This window comes from Pygocentrus nattereri, chromosome 17, assembly GCF_015220715.1.
Source record: "Pygocentrus nattereri isolate fPygNat1 chromosome 17, fPygNat1.pri, whole genome shotgun sequence".
Lineage (NCBI taxonomy): Eukaryota > Metazoa > Chordata > Actinopteri > Characiformes > Serrasalmidae > Pygocentrus > Pygocentrus nattereri.
The window spans coordinates 1037846-1052516 of NC_051227.1; the positions used below are offsets into that span (position 1 = coordinate 1037846).

The window sequence follows — 14671 nt, forward strand, 5'->3', positions numbered from 1 at the left end:
GTAAATAGTTTTTCCTTCCTCCTGGCTGACAGCATTTAATCTACAGTAGGTGGCATTTACATTTATGGCATTTGACAGACGTTTTTTTTATCTACAGCAACTTTGATAATTTTACACAGGTAGACAGAGGTGCTGTGAGGAGTCTTGCCCAAGGACTTAGTGTAGTGCAGGGTGTTTGCCCAAGTGGGGAATTGAACCCCAGTCTTCAGCATCGAGGGCAAAGGTATTACCCACTACACTATACCAACCAAATGGTGGCATCTCCATAGGATACACACAGAAAGACTATGGTTGTGGAAGGATTTGTGTTTGTTATATTTTAGGCTCTTCTGTATACTTTTTGAACATAATATACCTGTCTTGAGTTTTTGATGGGTTTTTATTAATGTGATGTTTTGGCATGGCCATGGAATTCCCTAATTAAAAGATGTCTATAAGTTCCTCATCACAAAAAGATTTCTTTAGCTCTAATTTAGGAGTCTAAATATAAAAAGCTCTGACGTTCCCGATTTCAAAACAGATTCTTGCGCCCCCAATAAAATAAAAGGTGTGTTGATACTAATAGATAGGAAATTTCTGTTAACTCTTCATTACACTTTCACTGATGGTTGCTCAATTTGTCCTAGTAGTTATCACTAGCCCAGTTTACATGCAGCCTAATAATCCGTTAATAATCCAATTAATAGTTCAATCGGAATAGAATACGTCCATGTAAACACCTCAATCAGAATAGTCTACTCCGTTTGAGGCCATCCAGAATACAATTTCTATCCGATTGAACGAAGTGGGTAATCCTCTAAATAATCCGTTAAATAGAAGAATAATATCCATGTAAGTGCCTGAATCCGATTACATTCCAATCGGAATGTGTAAGAATGTTCTTACTAATAATTAATACATTATGATCTGACAACTTATATTAGAGGCTGATTTGCAGATTGCTTCATATTTTGGATACAGCTGACTCGTCTGTTGAGTTTGTGGCAGTTCTCTCTCTAGATAAAAGCAATGAAAACCTTCCATAGACTCGAGTGGAAATACATGTGGGCAGTGCTGTGCAATTATGAGTTTGGTAATAATATCCATAATATCCATGATCAGGACACTCTTTAGTTCCCCAAGGGCAAGCGTAATGACAAGGTTCTAAAATATCCTCTCTATTTCAGCTTGGAAGAGACACACCTTTGTTCCCAGACCAACACACTGAAGTTCCCTGGAGTTGTATGGAAGAGTCTTTAGTTTTTAGACTATAGGACATATTGTTGACTGGAAGTGGTAGGACAAATTGTAATTCAAGACTGCGTTTTAGAATGTCCAACCTTGAATATTTGGAGAAAAGGGTGTTTCAACCCAAGCCTGTTTACAGACTCCCCTAAAGTAATTATTTTAAGTTTTGAATATGGGATAAACCATTCTGTACTTCTTTTTGGTCCTCTCAAAGTATAAAATCAATTTATAAAATCAACCTGAGTGGCTATAATGGCCTGCTGTCATTTTAGCATCTTCAGATGCTTTTCAAACTCCCTGCCTCTTCATACTTTATTTACAACTTTGTTCTGCATTTCTAGCATATGGAGACCCATGGAACAGTACACCTGAGTCTCACTTATTGGCAGACTGGATAAGGCCTCTGGACAAGCTACGGGCAAAGTATCGCTCATATAAAGTACTCTGGTACTCAACATATTAAGCTGTTGGCAGTTGAACAACTCTGAGAGCAAGAGCTGGTCCTGCTTCAGACTGGAATACTATGTGGTCTAATTTAGGTCAGACCTCTAGAAATTTGGCTTATCAATTTAGCCATTACAAAATAATTTGGAGAGCATATGTGGAGCCTTACATGAGATATGAAATGAAGCACATTTTTAGTTACAACTGCAATATTTGTAATTCTGTACATGGTACAGTGGGGGAAAAAAGTATTTAGTCAGTCACCAATTGTGCAAGTTCTCCCACTTAAAAAGATAAGAGAGGCCTGTAATTGACATCATAGGTAGACCTCAACTATGAGAGACAAAATGAGGGAATCACATTGTCAAACTTTTTATGCAAGTCTTTACAAGGTTGGCACACACCACTGCTGGTATGTTGGCCCGTTCCTCCTGCAGATCTCCTCTAGAGCAGTGATGTTTTGGGGCTGTCGGCGGGCAACACAGACTTTCAACTCCCTCCAAAGTTTTTCTATGGGGTTGAGATCTGGAGACTGGCTAGGCCACTCCAGGACCTTGAAATGCTTCTTACGAAGCCACTCCTTTGTTGCCCTGGCAGTGTGCTTGGTATCATTGTCATGCTGAAAGACCCAGCCACGTTTCATCTTCAATGCCCTTGCTGATGGATGGAGGTTTGCACTCAAAATCTCACAATTCATGGCCCCATTCATTCTTTCATGTACAAGGACCAGTCATCCTGGTCCCTTTGCAGAGAAACAGCCACAAAGTCTGATGTTGCCACCCCCATGCTTCACAGTTGGTCTGGTGTTCTTTGGATGCAACTCAGCATTCACTCTCCTCCAAACACCACGAGCTGTGTTTGTACCAAACAGTTCTACTTTGGTTTCATCTGACCACATGACATTCTCCCAATCCTCTCCCGGAACATCCAAATGCTCTCTGAAACTTCAGACGCGTCCGGATATGTACTGGGGGGACACGTCTGGCACTGCAAGATCTGAGTCCCTGGCGGCGTAGTGTGTTACTGACAGTAGCCTTTGTAACGTTGGTCCCAGCTCTCTGCAGGTCATTCATCAGGTCCCCCGGTGTGGTTCTGGGATTTCTGCTCACCGTTCTTGTGATCATTTTGACCCCACAGGCTGAGATCTTGCGTGGAGCCCCTGATCAAGGGAGATTAGCAGTGGTCTTGTAGGTCTTCCATTTTCTGATTATTGCTCCCACAGTAGATTTCTTCACACCAAGCTGCTTGCCTACTGCAGATTCAGTCTTCCCAGCCTGGTGCAGGTCTACGATATTGTTTCTGGTGTCCTTCAACAGCTCTTTGGTCTTCACCATAGTGGAGTTTGGAGTGTGACTGTTTGAGGTTGTGGACAGGTGTCTTTTATACAGATAACGAGGTCAAACAGTTGCCATTAATACAGGTAATGAGTGGAGGACAAAGAAGCCTCTTAAAGAAGAAGTTACAGGTCTGTGAGAGACAGAAATCCTGCTTGTTTGTAGGTGACCAAATACTTATTTTCCACCATTATTTGCAAATAAATTCTTATCTATTGATGTGAAAATAACCAATGTGATTTTCTGATTTTTTTCCCTCATTTTGTCTCTCAGAGTTGAGGTCTACCTATGATGTCAATTACAGGCCTCTCTCATCTTTTTAAGTGGGAGAACTTACACAATTGGTGACTGACTAAATACTTTTTTCCACCACTGTATATTGATACACTTGTTCTGGGAATGTTTTAAATTAGCAGATAATTGGACGTCTACAGTCTACAGGATATCTGTATCTGACGTCTACATATTAAGATAATTACTTGATTTCTTTATTCCACTCTTGCCTGATTTATGTCTCCTAAATGATGACTTAATTCTTTAGTTTTCTTTGACTTAGCAAAGGATGGAAATAGCAGGTTTTAAAACTACCAAAAAATGGACTTAGTGATATCTAGCTTTCAGCATATTGTTCAAATGGAATATCTTACACCTAAGCTTAGCAAAGCAAAGCAATCAACATGCAACTAGGAGAATGTATATGATTTAAGAGCTTTAGTTTCCATTTGGATTATGCAGTGTTCTATGTCTGGCTGTGTATTTTGTACCGTCTTTGTCATGTCTTTGATCTGTGTGTACATCTAACGTTGTATGTCACCGTCCTGACTACCTTAACTGCCTACCTTCACCCTCCCCTGTTGGGAAATCCAACACTGATTGAAAGGACAGAGCACAGAAAGCATCAATTCTACATGCTGATATGTTTTACTCTGGCCATGAACATGCACATGCCATAATTCTTCTGGAGGCAGACTTAAACGAATTTAAGGAGCCGTCCCCAAAGTCTCTAAATGGATTGTTGTTGAGAAGCTTTCAATAACATTAACAGAACACTTGAAACTGATTGTTCCTAGATCAATAGTGATGATTAGTGTTTATTGTGGTTCTGTGCTGTGCACACTTTTAGGTCATCGAGGAGACCAGGGGCCTCCTGGTGTCTGTGGTCCTCCTGGACCACCTGGAAACTGTGGCCCTCCTGGACGGCCTGGGCCTAAAGGTACTGCATTGCATTGACTGGATCTTATTTTTGACTTGACTATAACTGAATGAAGGTGCTGGATGAACTGGATGAAGATGATGAGGTTGTTGGTATCTCCTATCTAGGTTTTATTGGTACTGATGGACAACCAGGTTGCAGAGGTCTACCAGGGGTTCCAGGAGACTCTGGCGAACCAGGCTGTCCAGGACAAAGAAGTATTTTTGAAAGGCCTGGAGATAAAGGAGAGTGTGGAACGTCAGGTGGGTACAATAATCCTCTAAAACTTGCCCCAAGAGCACTGGAGCATGGATACCCCCTTCATTCATTGTTCCATGTTGATTAATCTATAATATGCCTTCATCATACCTGTACAGATATATACACTTTCCTTTAAACTAGCATAATTCAAAGTGTCCCCTGCTTGAATCTGTTCATGTAATGCTGGAAAATATATCAGCTATAATGATACACCAGTATTGGCATCACAATGGAATACTTATTTTTTATTATTTAAATTTAGCAACAGACAGCAGTCATGGAAAATTGGAATTGGAATATAACAAAATTGGAATATAACAAGCTGTGTTAGGTTAGTCCAGTCAAAACATGATATGTCAGGTTTGAAAGACATTCTTTCTAACAGGTAGAATCTGTTCATTTGAAATGCTTCAATTACATTTATTTTCTAGGAATTGTTAGGGGTGCGAATAATTGTGGAACAGGTGATTTCATGAAAAATAATGATTTCTTAGTCAGGGATTTTTATTTTATTTATTTTTTTATTCACTTGAGTTAAAGGTTACATTTTTCTACAGTTTTCAGTGTGAGTTTATGTTTCTGAAATAAAAATTGTGTCATTAATTGTGGAGGGCACTCTGTGTGTGTGTGTATATATGAATACGTACTGTATATACACTATTTTTTCCAGAAGTATTCACTCGTCTGCCTTCACACACACATGAACTTTTAATCCATAGGGTTTAATATGATGTCGACCCACCCTTTGCAGCTATAACAGCTTCAACTTTTCTGGGAAGGCTTTCCACAAGGGTTAGGAGTGTTTATGGGAATTTTTGACCGTTCTTCCAGAAGCACATTTGTGAGGTCAGACACTGATGTTGGACGAGAAGGCCTGGCTCACAGTCTCCACTCTAATTCATCCCAAAGGTGTTCTATGGGGTTGAGGTCAGGACTCTGTGCAGGCCAGTCAAGTTCTTCCACACCAAACTGGCTCATCCGTGTCTTTATAGACCTGCTTTGTGCACCTATGGGCAGTCTTGTTGGAACAGTAATGGGCCGTCCCCAAACTGTTCCCACAAATTTGGGAGCATGAAAATGTCCAAAATCTCTTGGTGCTGAAGCTTTAAGAGTTCCTTTCACTGGAACTAAGGGGCGGAGCCCAACTCCTGAAAAACACCCCCACACCATGATCCCCCCTCCACCAAACTTTACACTTGGCACAATGCAGTCAGACAAGTACCGTCTCCTGGCAACCACCAAACCCAGACTCGTCCATTGGATTGCCAAATGGAGAAGCGTGATTGGTCACTCCAGAGAACACGTCTCCACTGCTCTAGAGTCCAGTTACGGCGCTTTGCACCACTGCATTCCACGCTTTGTATTGCGCTTGGTGATGTAAGGCTTGGATGCAGCTGCTCGGCCATGGAAACCCATTCCATTAATCTCTCTATGCAATGTTCTTGAGCTGATCTGAAGGCCACGTTAAGTTTGGAGGTCTGAAGCAATTGACTCTAGAAAGTTGGCGACCTCTGCGCACTATGCCCCTCAGCATCTGCTGACCCCGCTCTGTCATTTTACATGGCCTACCACTGTTGCTGTCATTCCCAGTCCCATACCACTGACAGTTGACTGTGGAATATTTAGTAGTGAGGAAATTTCACAACCGGACTTGTAGCACAGGTGACATCCTATCACTGTACCATACTGGAATTCACTGAGCTTCTAAGAGCGACCCAATTTTTTCATAAATATTTGTAGAAGCAGAAGCAGTCTGCAGTAAAACCAAGGTGCTTGGTTTTATACACCTGTGGCCATGGAAGTGATTGGGACACCTGAATTCAATGATTTGGATGAGTGAGTGAATAAATTTGGCAATATAGTGTGTGTGTATATATAATATATACACTCACCAGCCACTTTATTAGGTACACCTTGCTAGTAAAAGGTTGGTCCCCCTTTTGCCTTCAGAACTGCTTTAATTCTTTGTGGCATACTTTCAACAAGGTGTTGGAAACGTTCCTCAGAGATTTTTGTCCATATTGACATGATAGCATCACACAGTTACTGCAGATTTGTCAGCTGCACATCTATGAAGCAAATCTCCCGTTCCACCACATCCCAAAGGTGCTCTATTGGATTGAGATCTGGTCACTGTGGAGGCCATTGGAGTTCAGTGAACTCATTGTCATGTTCAAGAAACCAGTTTGACATGATATGAGCTTTGTGACATGGTGCATTATCCTGCTGGAAGTAGCCATCAGAAGATGGGTACACTGTGGTCATAAAGGGATTTCCTCTTTTTCGGACCGTTCTCTGTAAACCCTAGAGATGGTTGTGCGTGAAAATCCCAGCAGATCAGCAGTTTCTGAAATACTCAGACCAAAATTAAGTTTATCAATGTCACCCAACACTAATTAAATGCATATCAGAAACCAAAACTTTCACAAGTTTACTTTGGCACTCCACCAGCAGAAGGAATACTCAAAAACAGACTTAAGTTTTATTTGTTGTGTTTGGTGTTATGTAGGTGATATTGGCCTTACTGGTGAAAAAGGTGACAAAGGGGAGACAGGATGTAATGGCGACAATGGGAAGAATGGAGAACCAGGATGTCCGGGGCCACCGGGTAACAATCTCAGTCCACTTCAAAATCATACCAATTACTTCATCCTATTCTGTCCCTCCACCCCGATTTTTTGCCATTGCTTTTTTTTTTTTTTTTTACTGTCTCTTGTTGTTCCTTTTACTCTTTTCTTTCTCTCTCTCCTCTTCTTGTATGCTCTCTCTCACCCTCTCTAACTCCCTCTCGTTATTTTTCTCAGGTCCTCCTGGAAACCAAGGCATTGATGGCTGCCATGGACCCCCTGGTCCCGCTGGCAATGATGGAGATTGTGGATTTATCGGGTTTCCAGGTAACACACACATAAATACAGAGGAAAACTGTAGTTCTGGGCTCTGCATGTTTGCCTGCTTTTGATCCTATTCTTTTGCACATGTCAGTCACATATGTGACATGATCACTTCTCCAGATGTTGTCTCTGCTTCCTTTCTGTCACCAGGTATCAAAGGCTTTAAGGGGGAGTATGGCCTCCCTGGAGAACCAGGACCTCATGGTACTCCAGGAGTATGTGGACCAAAAGGGGTCAAAGGCGAACCTTGCCCACCTGAGCCAGGGCCTCCAGGATGCCCAGGAAATAAGGTGCATATCACTTTGACGTGATTGCCTTTGCAGGGCAGTACAATCCCACTTAATACATTCATGCACAGAAACTGGTTTTAAATGTTGTGGCTGTTTAATATTGATGGATAATCTTGGCTGGATATTTTTGGTTGTGAAATATGAGCAAAGCCGCTGTACTCCAGCATAGACCAACGTGCCTTACTGTGCCAGTTAAGTGGCATGCTGAGGACGATAGTCTCACGAATGTGCTGCTGGAAGATTGGTCTGGATTCTTCTTGTAGTTTCAAGCCTCTCTCCTCACCCCCCATCTAGGGTCAGCAGGGCATTTCAGGCAGAAAAGGACAGAAGGGAGAAATAGGAATGTGTGGCCCTGTAGGATGTCCAGGCCCAGATGGACCCTGTGGAGCCAAAGGAAACGATGGATCACCAGGAACGCCAGGTATTTTCAACCATCAATCAGTTCTAACCTCTTTTTGTTTACTTGTTCATTTTCTGATCCTTCTTAGTGCTTAAAGTGCAATACACAGCGTCAGAATTTCTAGAGCTTTATGAGTGAGCAGTTTCTGAACACTTTTCCAAACACTTGCTTTTGGAGTATGTAGATGCTCTGGATATTTTTGGGTGATTGACCATTCCATTCTCAACCTGACACTGAAGTGTAGTCAGCATAGCCAGTGCAGAGGGTGGCACATCCTCCGGCCTAACTTAACTTTTAAGCCACATTACTTTTTTTGTACAAACAATCTACACATATTGTAACGCTTCGGAGCCGGAGTCGCTCAGATTCCCAACTCCGACCCAGATAGTGAACTTTGGGGCAGGTGATGGCACATGGAGCAGCCGTGATTTCAGCACTTGTACTCACTCGGGCGGTGTTCCCCTTACTTCCTCATTCAGTTCAGACATGAACTAATACTTCCCAAAGCTCATGAGCAGCGTTACTTACAGAAAGGAAATGAATAAAGAGCTGGGTCCAGTGGTCTCCGTGATACAGCACGATACACACACACACACCTCTCTCTAGCCTGCGCACTTAGCTTAAGGCTCTTAAAGGGACAGTGTACACGTTACTAAATACTGGCCGTAACATATTCCCCCGGGCCATTTAAAGGCTGTCCCCAGCCGCAACCTAAGGAACAGACAGTAGCACTACAACCATACATAGTAATGGTACTCAGCCACGCTTGCATAAAGAGTAATACGCAAACAATTGGCATACATGACAGAACGGCGTATACTGGAATGAAAAAAAATTAAACAGCACAAAAACAAACAAAAAAAACATTTTGAGCAAAAGTTTGAGCGAATACCTTTTTTTTTTCTCTGAAAACACAAAAACATAAGGTGCCAACAGTACCTAAACAACAGGACACTACATCATCCATCCATCCATCCATTTTCCAAGCCGCTTCTCCGTCAGGGTCGCGGGGGGGAGCTGGAGCCTATCCCAGCAGTCCTCGGGCGGAAGGCAGGATACACCCTGGACAGGTCGCCAGTCCATCGCAGGGCAGACACACAGGCACAGACAGTCACTCACACACTCACACCTAGGGACAATTTAGCACACCCAATTGGCCTGACTGCATGTCTTTGGACTGTGGGAGGAAACCGGAGAACCCGGAGGAAACCCACGCAGACACGGGGAGAACATGCAAACTCCACACAGAGAGGACCCCGGTCACCCGGCCGGGGAATCGAAACCAGGCCCTCCTTGCTGTGAGGCGACAGCGCTACCCACCACGCCACCGTGCCGCCCCACACTACATCATGTCGAATAGAAACTTGAAAATAAACAGTTAACAGGTACTGAATGTACTAACTGTGCAAGCCGCACTACCTGCATGCACTACTCAAGCCCCAGCCCCCGAGTGTGATAGGGATTGGTCCACTTTGTCTGAGACCACCCAGAAGTGATCCTAGGTACACGTCTTTGTCTCAGTGAGTAGTGTCTGTCCGCATGCTCAAAGTCATCCAAGTCAGTGTTTTGAGCTCTACAGTCGGTGTAGTCAGTGCAATCTTTAGAGAAGTCCTGGACATGGGTCCAGTCATCAGTAGCGCATTCCCATGAGTCTGAGTCAACAGGCATGACAACAACAAAGGGCTGACAGTATTTCAGACGAGGAACTGTTTGTAAGATCATCCGGATCTCCAGATAGGATGCTTGATTCCCACGTGTGGAATGGCTGCATGTTGACTACATGAAAAACTCCTGCGTCTTCATTAGTGTTCACTCTTGTCAGTCTGTAAATCACATCTGAAAGTTTCTGTGAAACACGGAAAGGGCCAGTGTACACAGGTGCTAACTTAGCAGTGAAGTTAGCAAGAGCATCAGATCTGGGGTGTGTCTTCACTTTGACCAGGTCATCCACCTGATAGGACACCTTACTGCGCCTTTGGTCATAATAATGTCTCCGACATACGTGACTGGCTTTGAGAGCTGCATGGGCATGGTCATGCGCCTCTCTGACTGAGGCCCTCAAGTTCTCTGGGTAAGGAATGTCAGGCTCATCTGTACCTTCGGGTGAAGGTTGTGTGAGTAGGTCCAAAGGGGTGTCGAGCTCATGACCATATAACATCATTGATGGACTGTGCCCTGTGCTTTCATGGGGAGCTGTGCGTAGCGCGAAGCAGATTTGGGGGATGTACTTATCCCAAGACGTGTGCTTGTCACCCACATAAGAGCAAATTGCAGCCTTTAGTGTCCGGTTGACACATTCCGTGGCATTAGTTTAAGGGTGGTATGCTGTGGTCAGTCTGTCCTCGGTCCCAAAAGCAGACACATGTTCAAAGAAGTCACTGATGAATGGAGAGCCCCCATCAGAAATTAGGTAGGTTGAGGTGCCATGGCGTGCAAACACCTCAGTCATGAACTTGTTAGCTGTGGTCTGAGCAGTGGCTTCTTTAACGGTGGACACTTCCACCCATTTAGAGAAATAATCAACAAAAACAAGAATGTATGCGTTTCCGCAAGGTGTGCGGGGTAGTGGGTGATCATGGTAGTACTTTAACAAGGCGGTTCTCAGTGACAAAGGAGCAAAGAACTTTAGTTGTTTCATCGGGTGCAGCACACATGATGCTTTTGGGTCACTGTAGTATAACAGACCATCTTGAACAATGTACTTATGTGTCTTGTCCCCTTCAATTTCCTCACTGGCCACATTCTCAACATCATGCAGTAATTTGCCGGTTACCGGGTCATCCAGCTGCAGTTGCCGCAGATGTTCCCGGTCTGCGGGCATGACAGGTGGTAGAGCACGGAGATCCAGGCTGCCTATTATTGCAAAGTCGGGCAGTATGTCCGTAACGGCACCCACACTGGGCTGTGGATTACGAGACAGAGCATCTGGCACTTTATTTTTGGCTCCGGGCTTGTGGACCACACTAAAGTCAAAATCCTGGAGACGCAGTGATCACCTAGCGAGTCTTCCTGAAGAGTTGGGCCGAGACATCAGCCACCTCAGGCTGCTGTGGTCAGTGAAGATGGTCACATGAAGACCCTCTACATATGGCCTGAAGTATTCCAGTGCCCAAATGACAGCTAAACATTCCTTCTCAGGAGTGGAGTAAGGTTTTTCAGCTTTATGGAGGGTACAGCTTGCATATGCAACTGCCACGTCTTGACCTTCCTCGTTTTTCTGCATCAGAGCTGCACCAAGGCCCGCATCAGACGCGTCAGTGTGAATGGAGAAAGGACGGCCGAAATCAGGGCACTTCAAGATGGGTGCTGAGGTCAAACAGCTTTTCAGAAAGTTCATAGCAGCTTCACATTTTTCGTCCCACACGAATGAAGAATCATGTTTTGTAAGTGCAAATAAGGGTTCAGTCATAGTCATGAATGAATCAGCGATAGTAGCTTGTGAGCCCAAGGAACTGCCTGACCTGTTTCACACTGCTTGGAGTTTTAAAGTCAGTCACAGCCTGCACCTTGCCCAGGTCCGGCTGAATACCTGAAGGGGTGACACGCTACCCAAGAAAGGTGAGCTCCTTCAAGCAGAACTGGCATTTTTTCAGTTTCAGGGAGAGGCCAGCGGAGTCGAGTCTTGAAAGAACTTCTCGTAAGTCGGCCAGATGTTGCTCGAATGTCGGTGAGGCTATGACTATGTCATCCAGGTAAACTGCACAACATTTGTAGATGAGCCCAGACAGAACATTATTCATGAGCCTTTGAAATGTTGCGGGTGCAACTAACTAAGCTAAACTGGGGGTCTGTGTAAGTTGCCATTTTGTGTGGAAACGGTCACTAACTGGCATTCAGTTCAGTAATGAGAATCACACACTCATATGTAGAAACCCCACAACACCCAGCATGTCACCGTAAATTCTCAGAATGGAAATCTTCAGATACATCACAGTAACAGTAGTGACCCCAGTTACAGTAGTAGGAATAATATGTTAAGTGAGCAGCTGTGTGGAGTCAAAGTTCAGCTCAGTTCACCCCAACCTTTCAATAAGATGAGTGCTTTCAGGTTCCCAGTGCAGCAAAGAGCTGAGAGCTGCTGATGGCTTAGTTCACTCGTGTCTCCCTCCCTCTCTCTTTTTTTATTTTTGGCAGTTCAGACGTCCGCGTTCAGTGATGAAAGTAGCACTTGTCCAGTTCTCGTGCTGTAGGAAAGGTTCAGCTGAGTTCACTCAGCAGAGAAGCAGGTCCCGGTCAAATGCTAGAGCGAGTCAGTTCAACAGATCCACCAACTAAGCTCGACCAACCGCCCAGTGTGGTATCAGTAACCCCTGCGTTCAGCAGGTGAACAGACTCCGAGCCGGAGAGAGAGAAAGAATTCGGACTGACCAGCGAGACCAGGTCCAGGGGACAGGAGGACAGTGTTCGGGGCCAGCTGTAACGCGTGGGAGCCGGAGCCGCTCAGATTCCCAGCTCCGACCCAGATAGTGAACTTTGGGGCAGGTGACGTCACGTGGAGCAGCCGTGATTTAAGCACTTGTACTCACTCGGGCGGTGTTCCCCTTACTTCCTCATTCAATTCAGACATGAACTAATACTTCCCAAAGCTCATGAGCAGCGTTACTCACAGAAAGGAAATAAATAGACTGCTGTGGACCCAGTGACACACACACACACACACACACACACACACACACACACCTCTCTGCTCTCAGCGTAGCTGCGCACCCACGCCTGCGCACTTAGCTTAAGGCTCTTAAAGGGACAGTGTACACATTACTAAATACTGGCCGTTACAATATCTGCTACAGATTAGAGAGATAAACATCATTAATAGTAAGATTAAAAGCATTACAACTAACTCCATAAGCAGGGTTAATGATACCATGGACAAGTAACAAGTTGTAAATTTCACTAAAACGTAGGGGATGGAGAAAAATGTGATACAGCATCTTATTGTGATGCTTTGCATGGCAATATTGTATCAACACATATTCAATACATATTGTACATATATTTTAATACATAAAGTGCAAACGTGTAATCTTGTCGGTACTAAAATAACTTGACCAATTGCTTTTTGCTAGATGAGTTTTAGACGCTGGATGAGTTTTTCTGGTGAGGTCAGCAGAGGTGGCAGTCAGTGGAGGGACATAGATATGCCACATGATTTGCAAGGAATGTTGTACAAGAATAAAAAAGCTCAAAGAATATTACTACACCGCTCTCCAGAAGTGGAGTTAACTAATGACGGCAACCAAGGCTGAGCTTGACTTCCTATTCATCTGCTTCTTGTTCAGATTTTCCCCCCTTTAACGGTACAGCTGTTACATTCAGACACCAAAAAATAATAATTCTACAAACTTTTTGGTGGTCAGCTATAAGTTCTTTTTTAACCAGGGTAATAAGGAGCTACTTTGCTTTTAAGCTTCTTTGTCACCAGCTTCTTGTTTGAATTTTTCAGTTCTACCTTAAATGAAAGAAGAATACCCCAAAGCTACCTTCCATTTCTGAGCAAGCTAAAAAAAACATAGCATAATCGGTCACCTACTTCATGTCCAACACGACCTACGTCCATACAGTAGCACAGCATGTTCAACACTCCACAGAGAAGTGAAGCTTAAAGTTGAGGAATCTTTGAAAAGACTGCATTAAGGTGCAATGCCTGGACGTCAAGGACAGGGGATTCCGATGTGACAGCACATTATCACACAGAGGACTGGCGACTGTCCTCACGTTTTTCTCACGTGTCCTCACTGACTCACGTTTTTCCAACTAGAGCAGGACATAGAAGTTAAACCTGAGTAGGCAGTGCAAACTCTGCAAAACGCAGCACAAAAACAGGAGATTGCCATTAAATTGAACCTTTTGGTCAGATCTCTCTCATAGTGTTTTGTAGTTTTTCTGGTTGCTGATGTTTTCTGATTGTTTCAGCCTGGCGTGCAAAGCAATAAATTCATCTAAAGCCAAAAGACTGTGCCAGTCTTTGTCAGTATCATGCTTGATAAGCCTTGAATGTTTGTAGCCTCCTGTAGTAAAATCCTGTAATATTACTCTCGACATGGTTCTTTCTCTCCTGATATTGTTGTGCTGAATTCCGTCTCACTGGCAGAATTCGACCCCCCCTTCGCATGCATGAGTGTCACACAGGTATATAGATGTTACAGATTTCGCTCACAATTTTGGTTGTTTACACATAGAATCAACTGATAGCGCTAGTGTAATCTGTATCTGCCATATGCCTGTGTGATGCATGTGAAGGGGATTTGGATTCTGTATCCTTCGGCTCATCAACAAACGCACGTGTTCATGAGCAAGACTCACATTGTGATTTGTATTTACAGCAGTGGTTTAAAAGTGAAATACACTCTGAAACTGTAGGGGTGGCCAAGCGTGAAAAGTACCAATTCTCACTTAATGCTGCTTTAGGTATTGTGATGGTATTGTAGCATCACCAGGGATGGTGGTCTTTGTTTATCTAGAGGTAATGTATCTCATTTACTCCCTCTCTTTCTCCATCTTTCTCTTTCCAGGATGCCCAGGACCACCTGGAGAAAGTGGTAGCGATGGAAATCCAGGTCCCCCAGGTCCCCGAGGACCACCAGGCCCTTTGGGTATTTCCTAAATTTAGTTTATGCTGATGTTGTTGACGT

General features: G+C 43.9%; 1 protein-coding gene across 1 annotated transcript in view; it reads left to right on the forward strand.

The window, feature by feature from the left end:
• Positions 1–14671, forward strand: part of col4a3 (collagen, type IV, alpha 3) — a 106042-nt gene that overhangs the window by 71162 nt on the left and 20209 nt on the right. Inside the window, exons 33-39 of the mRNA XM_037546897.1 lie at positions 4129–4218; positions 4326–4460; positions 6968–7066; positions 7263–7352; positions 7500–7639; positions 7934–8060; positions 14552–14632. Of these exons, the coding sequence (XP_037402794.1) occupies positions 4129–4218; positions 4326–4460; positions 6968–7066; positions 7263–7352; positions 7500–7639; positions 7934–8060; positions 14552–14632 (762 nt within the window). The remainder of the gene's footprint in view (positions 1–4128; positions 4219–4325; positions 4461–6967; positions 7067–7262; positions 7353–7499; positions 7640–7933; positions 8061–14551; positions 14633–14671) is intronic.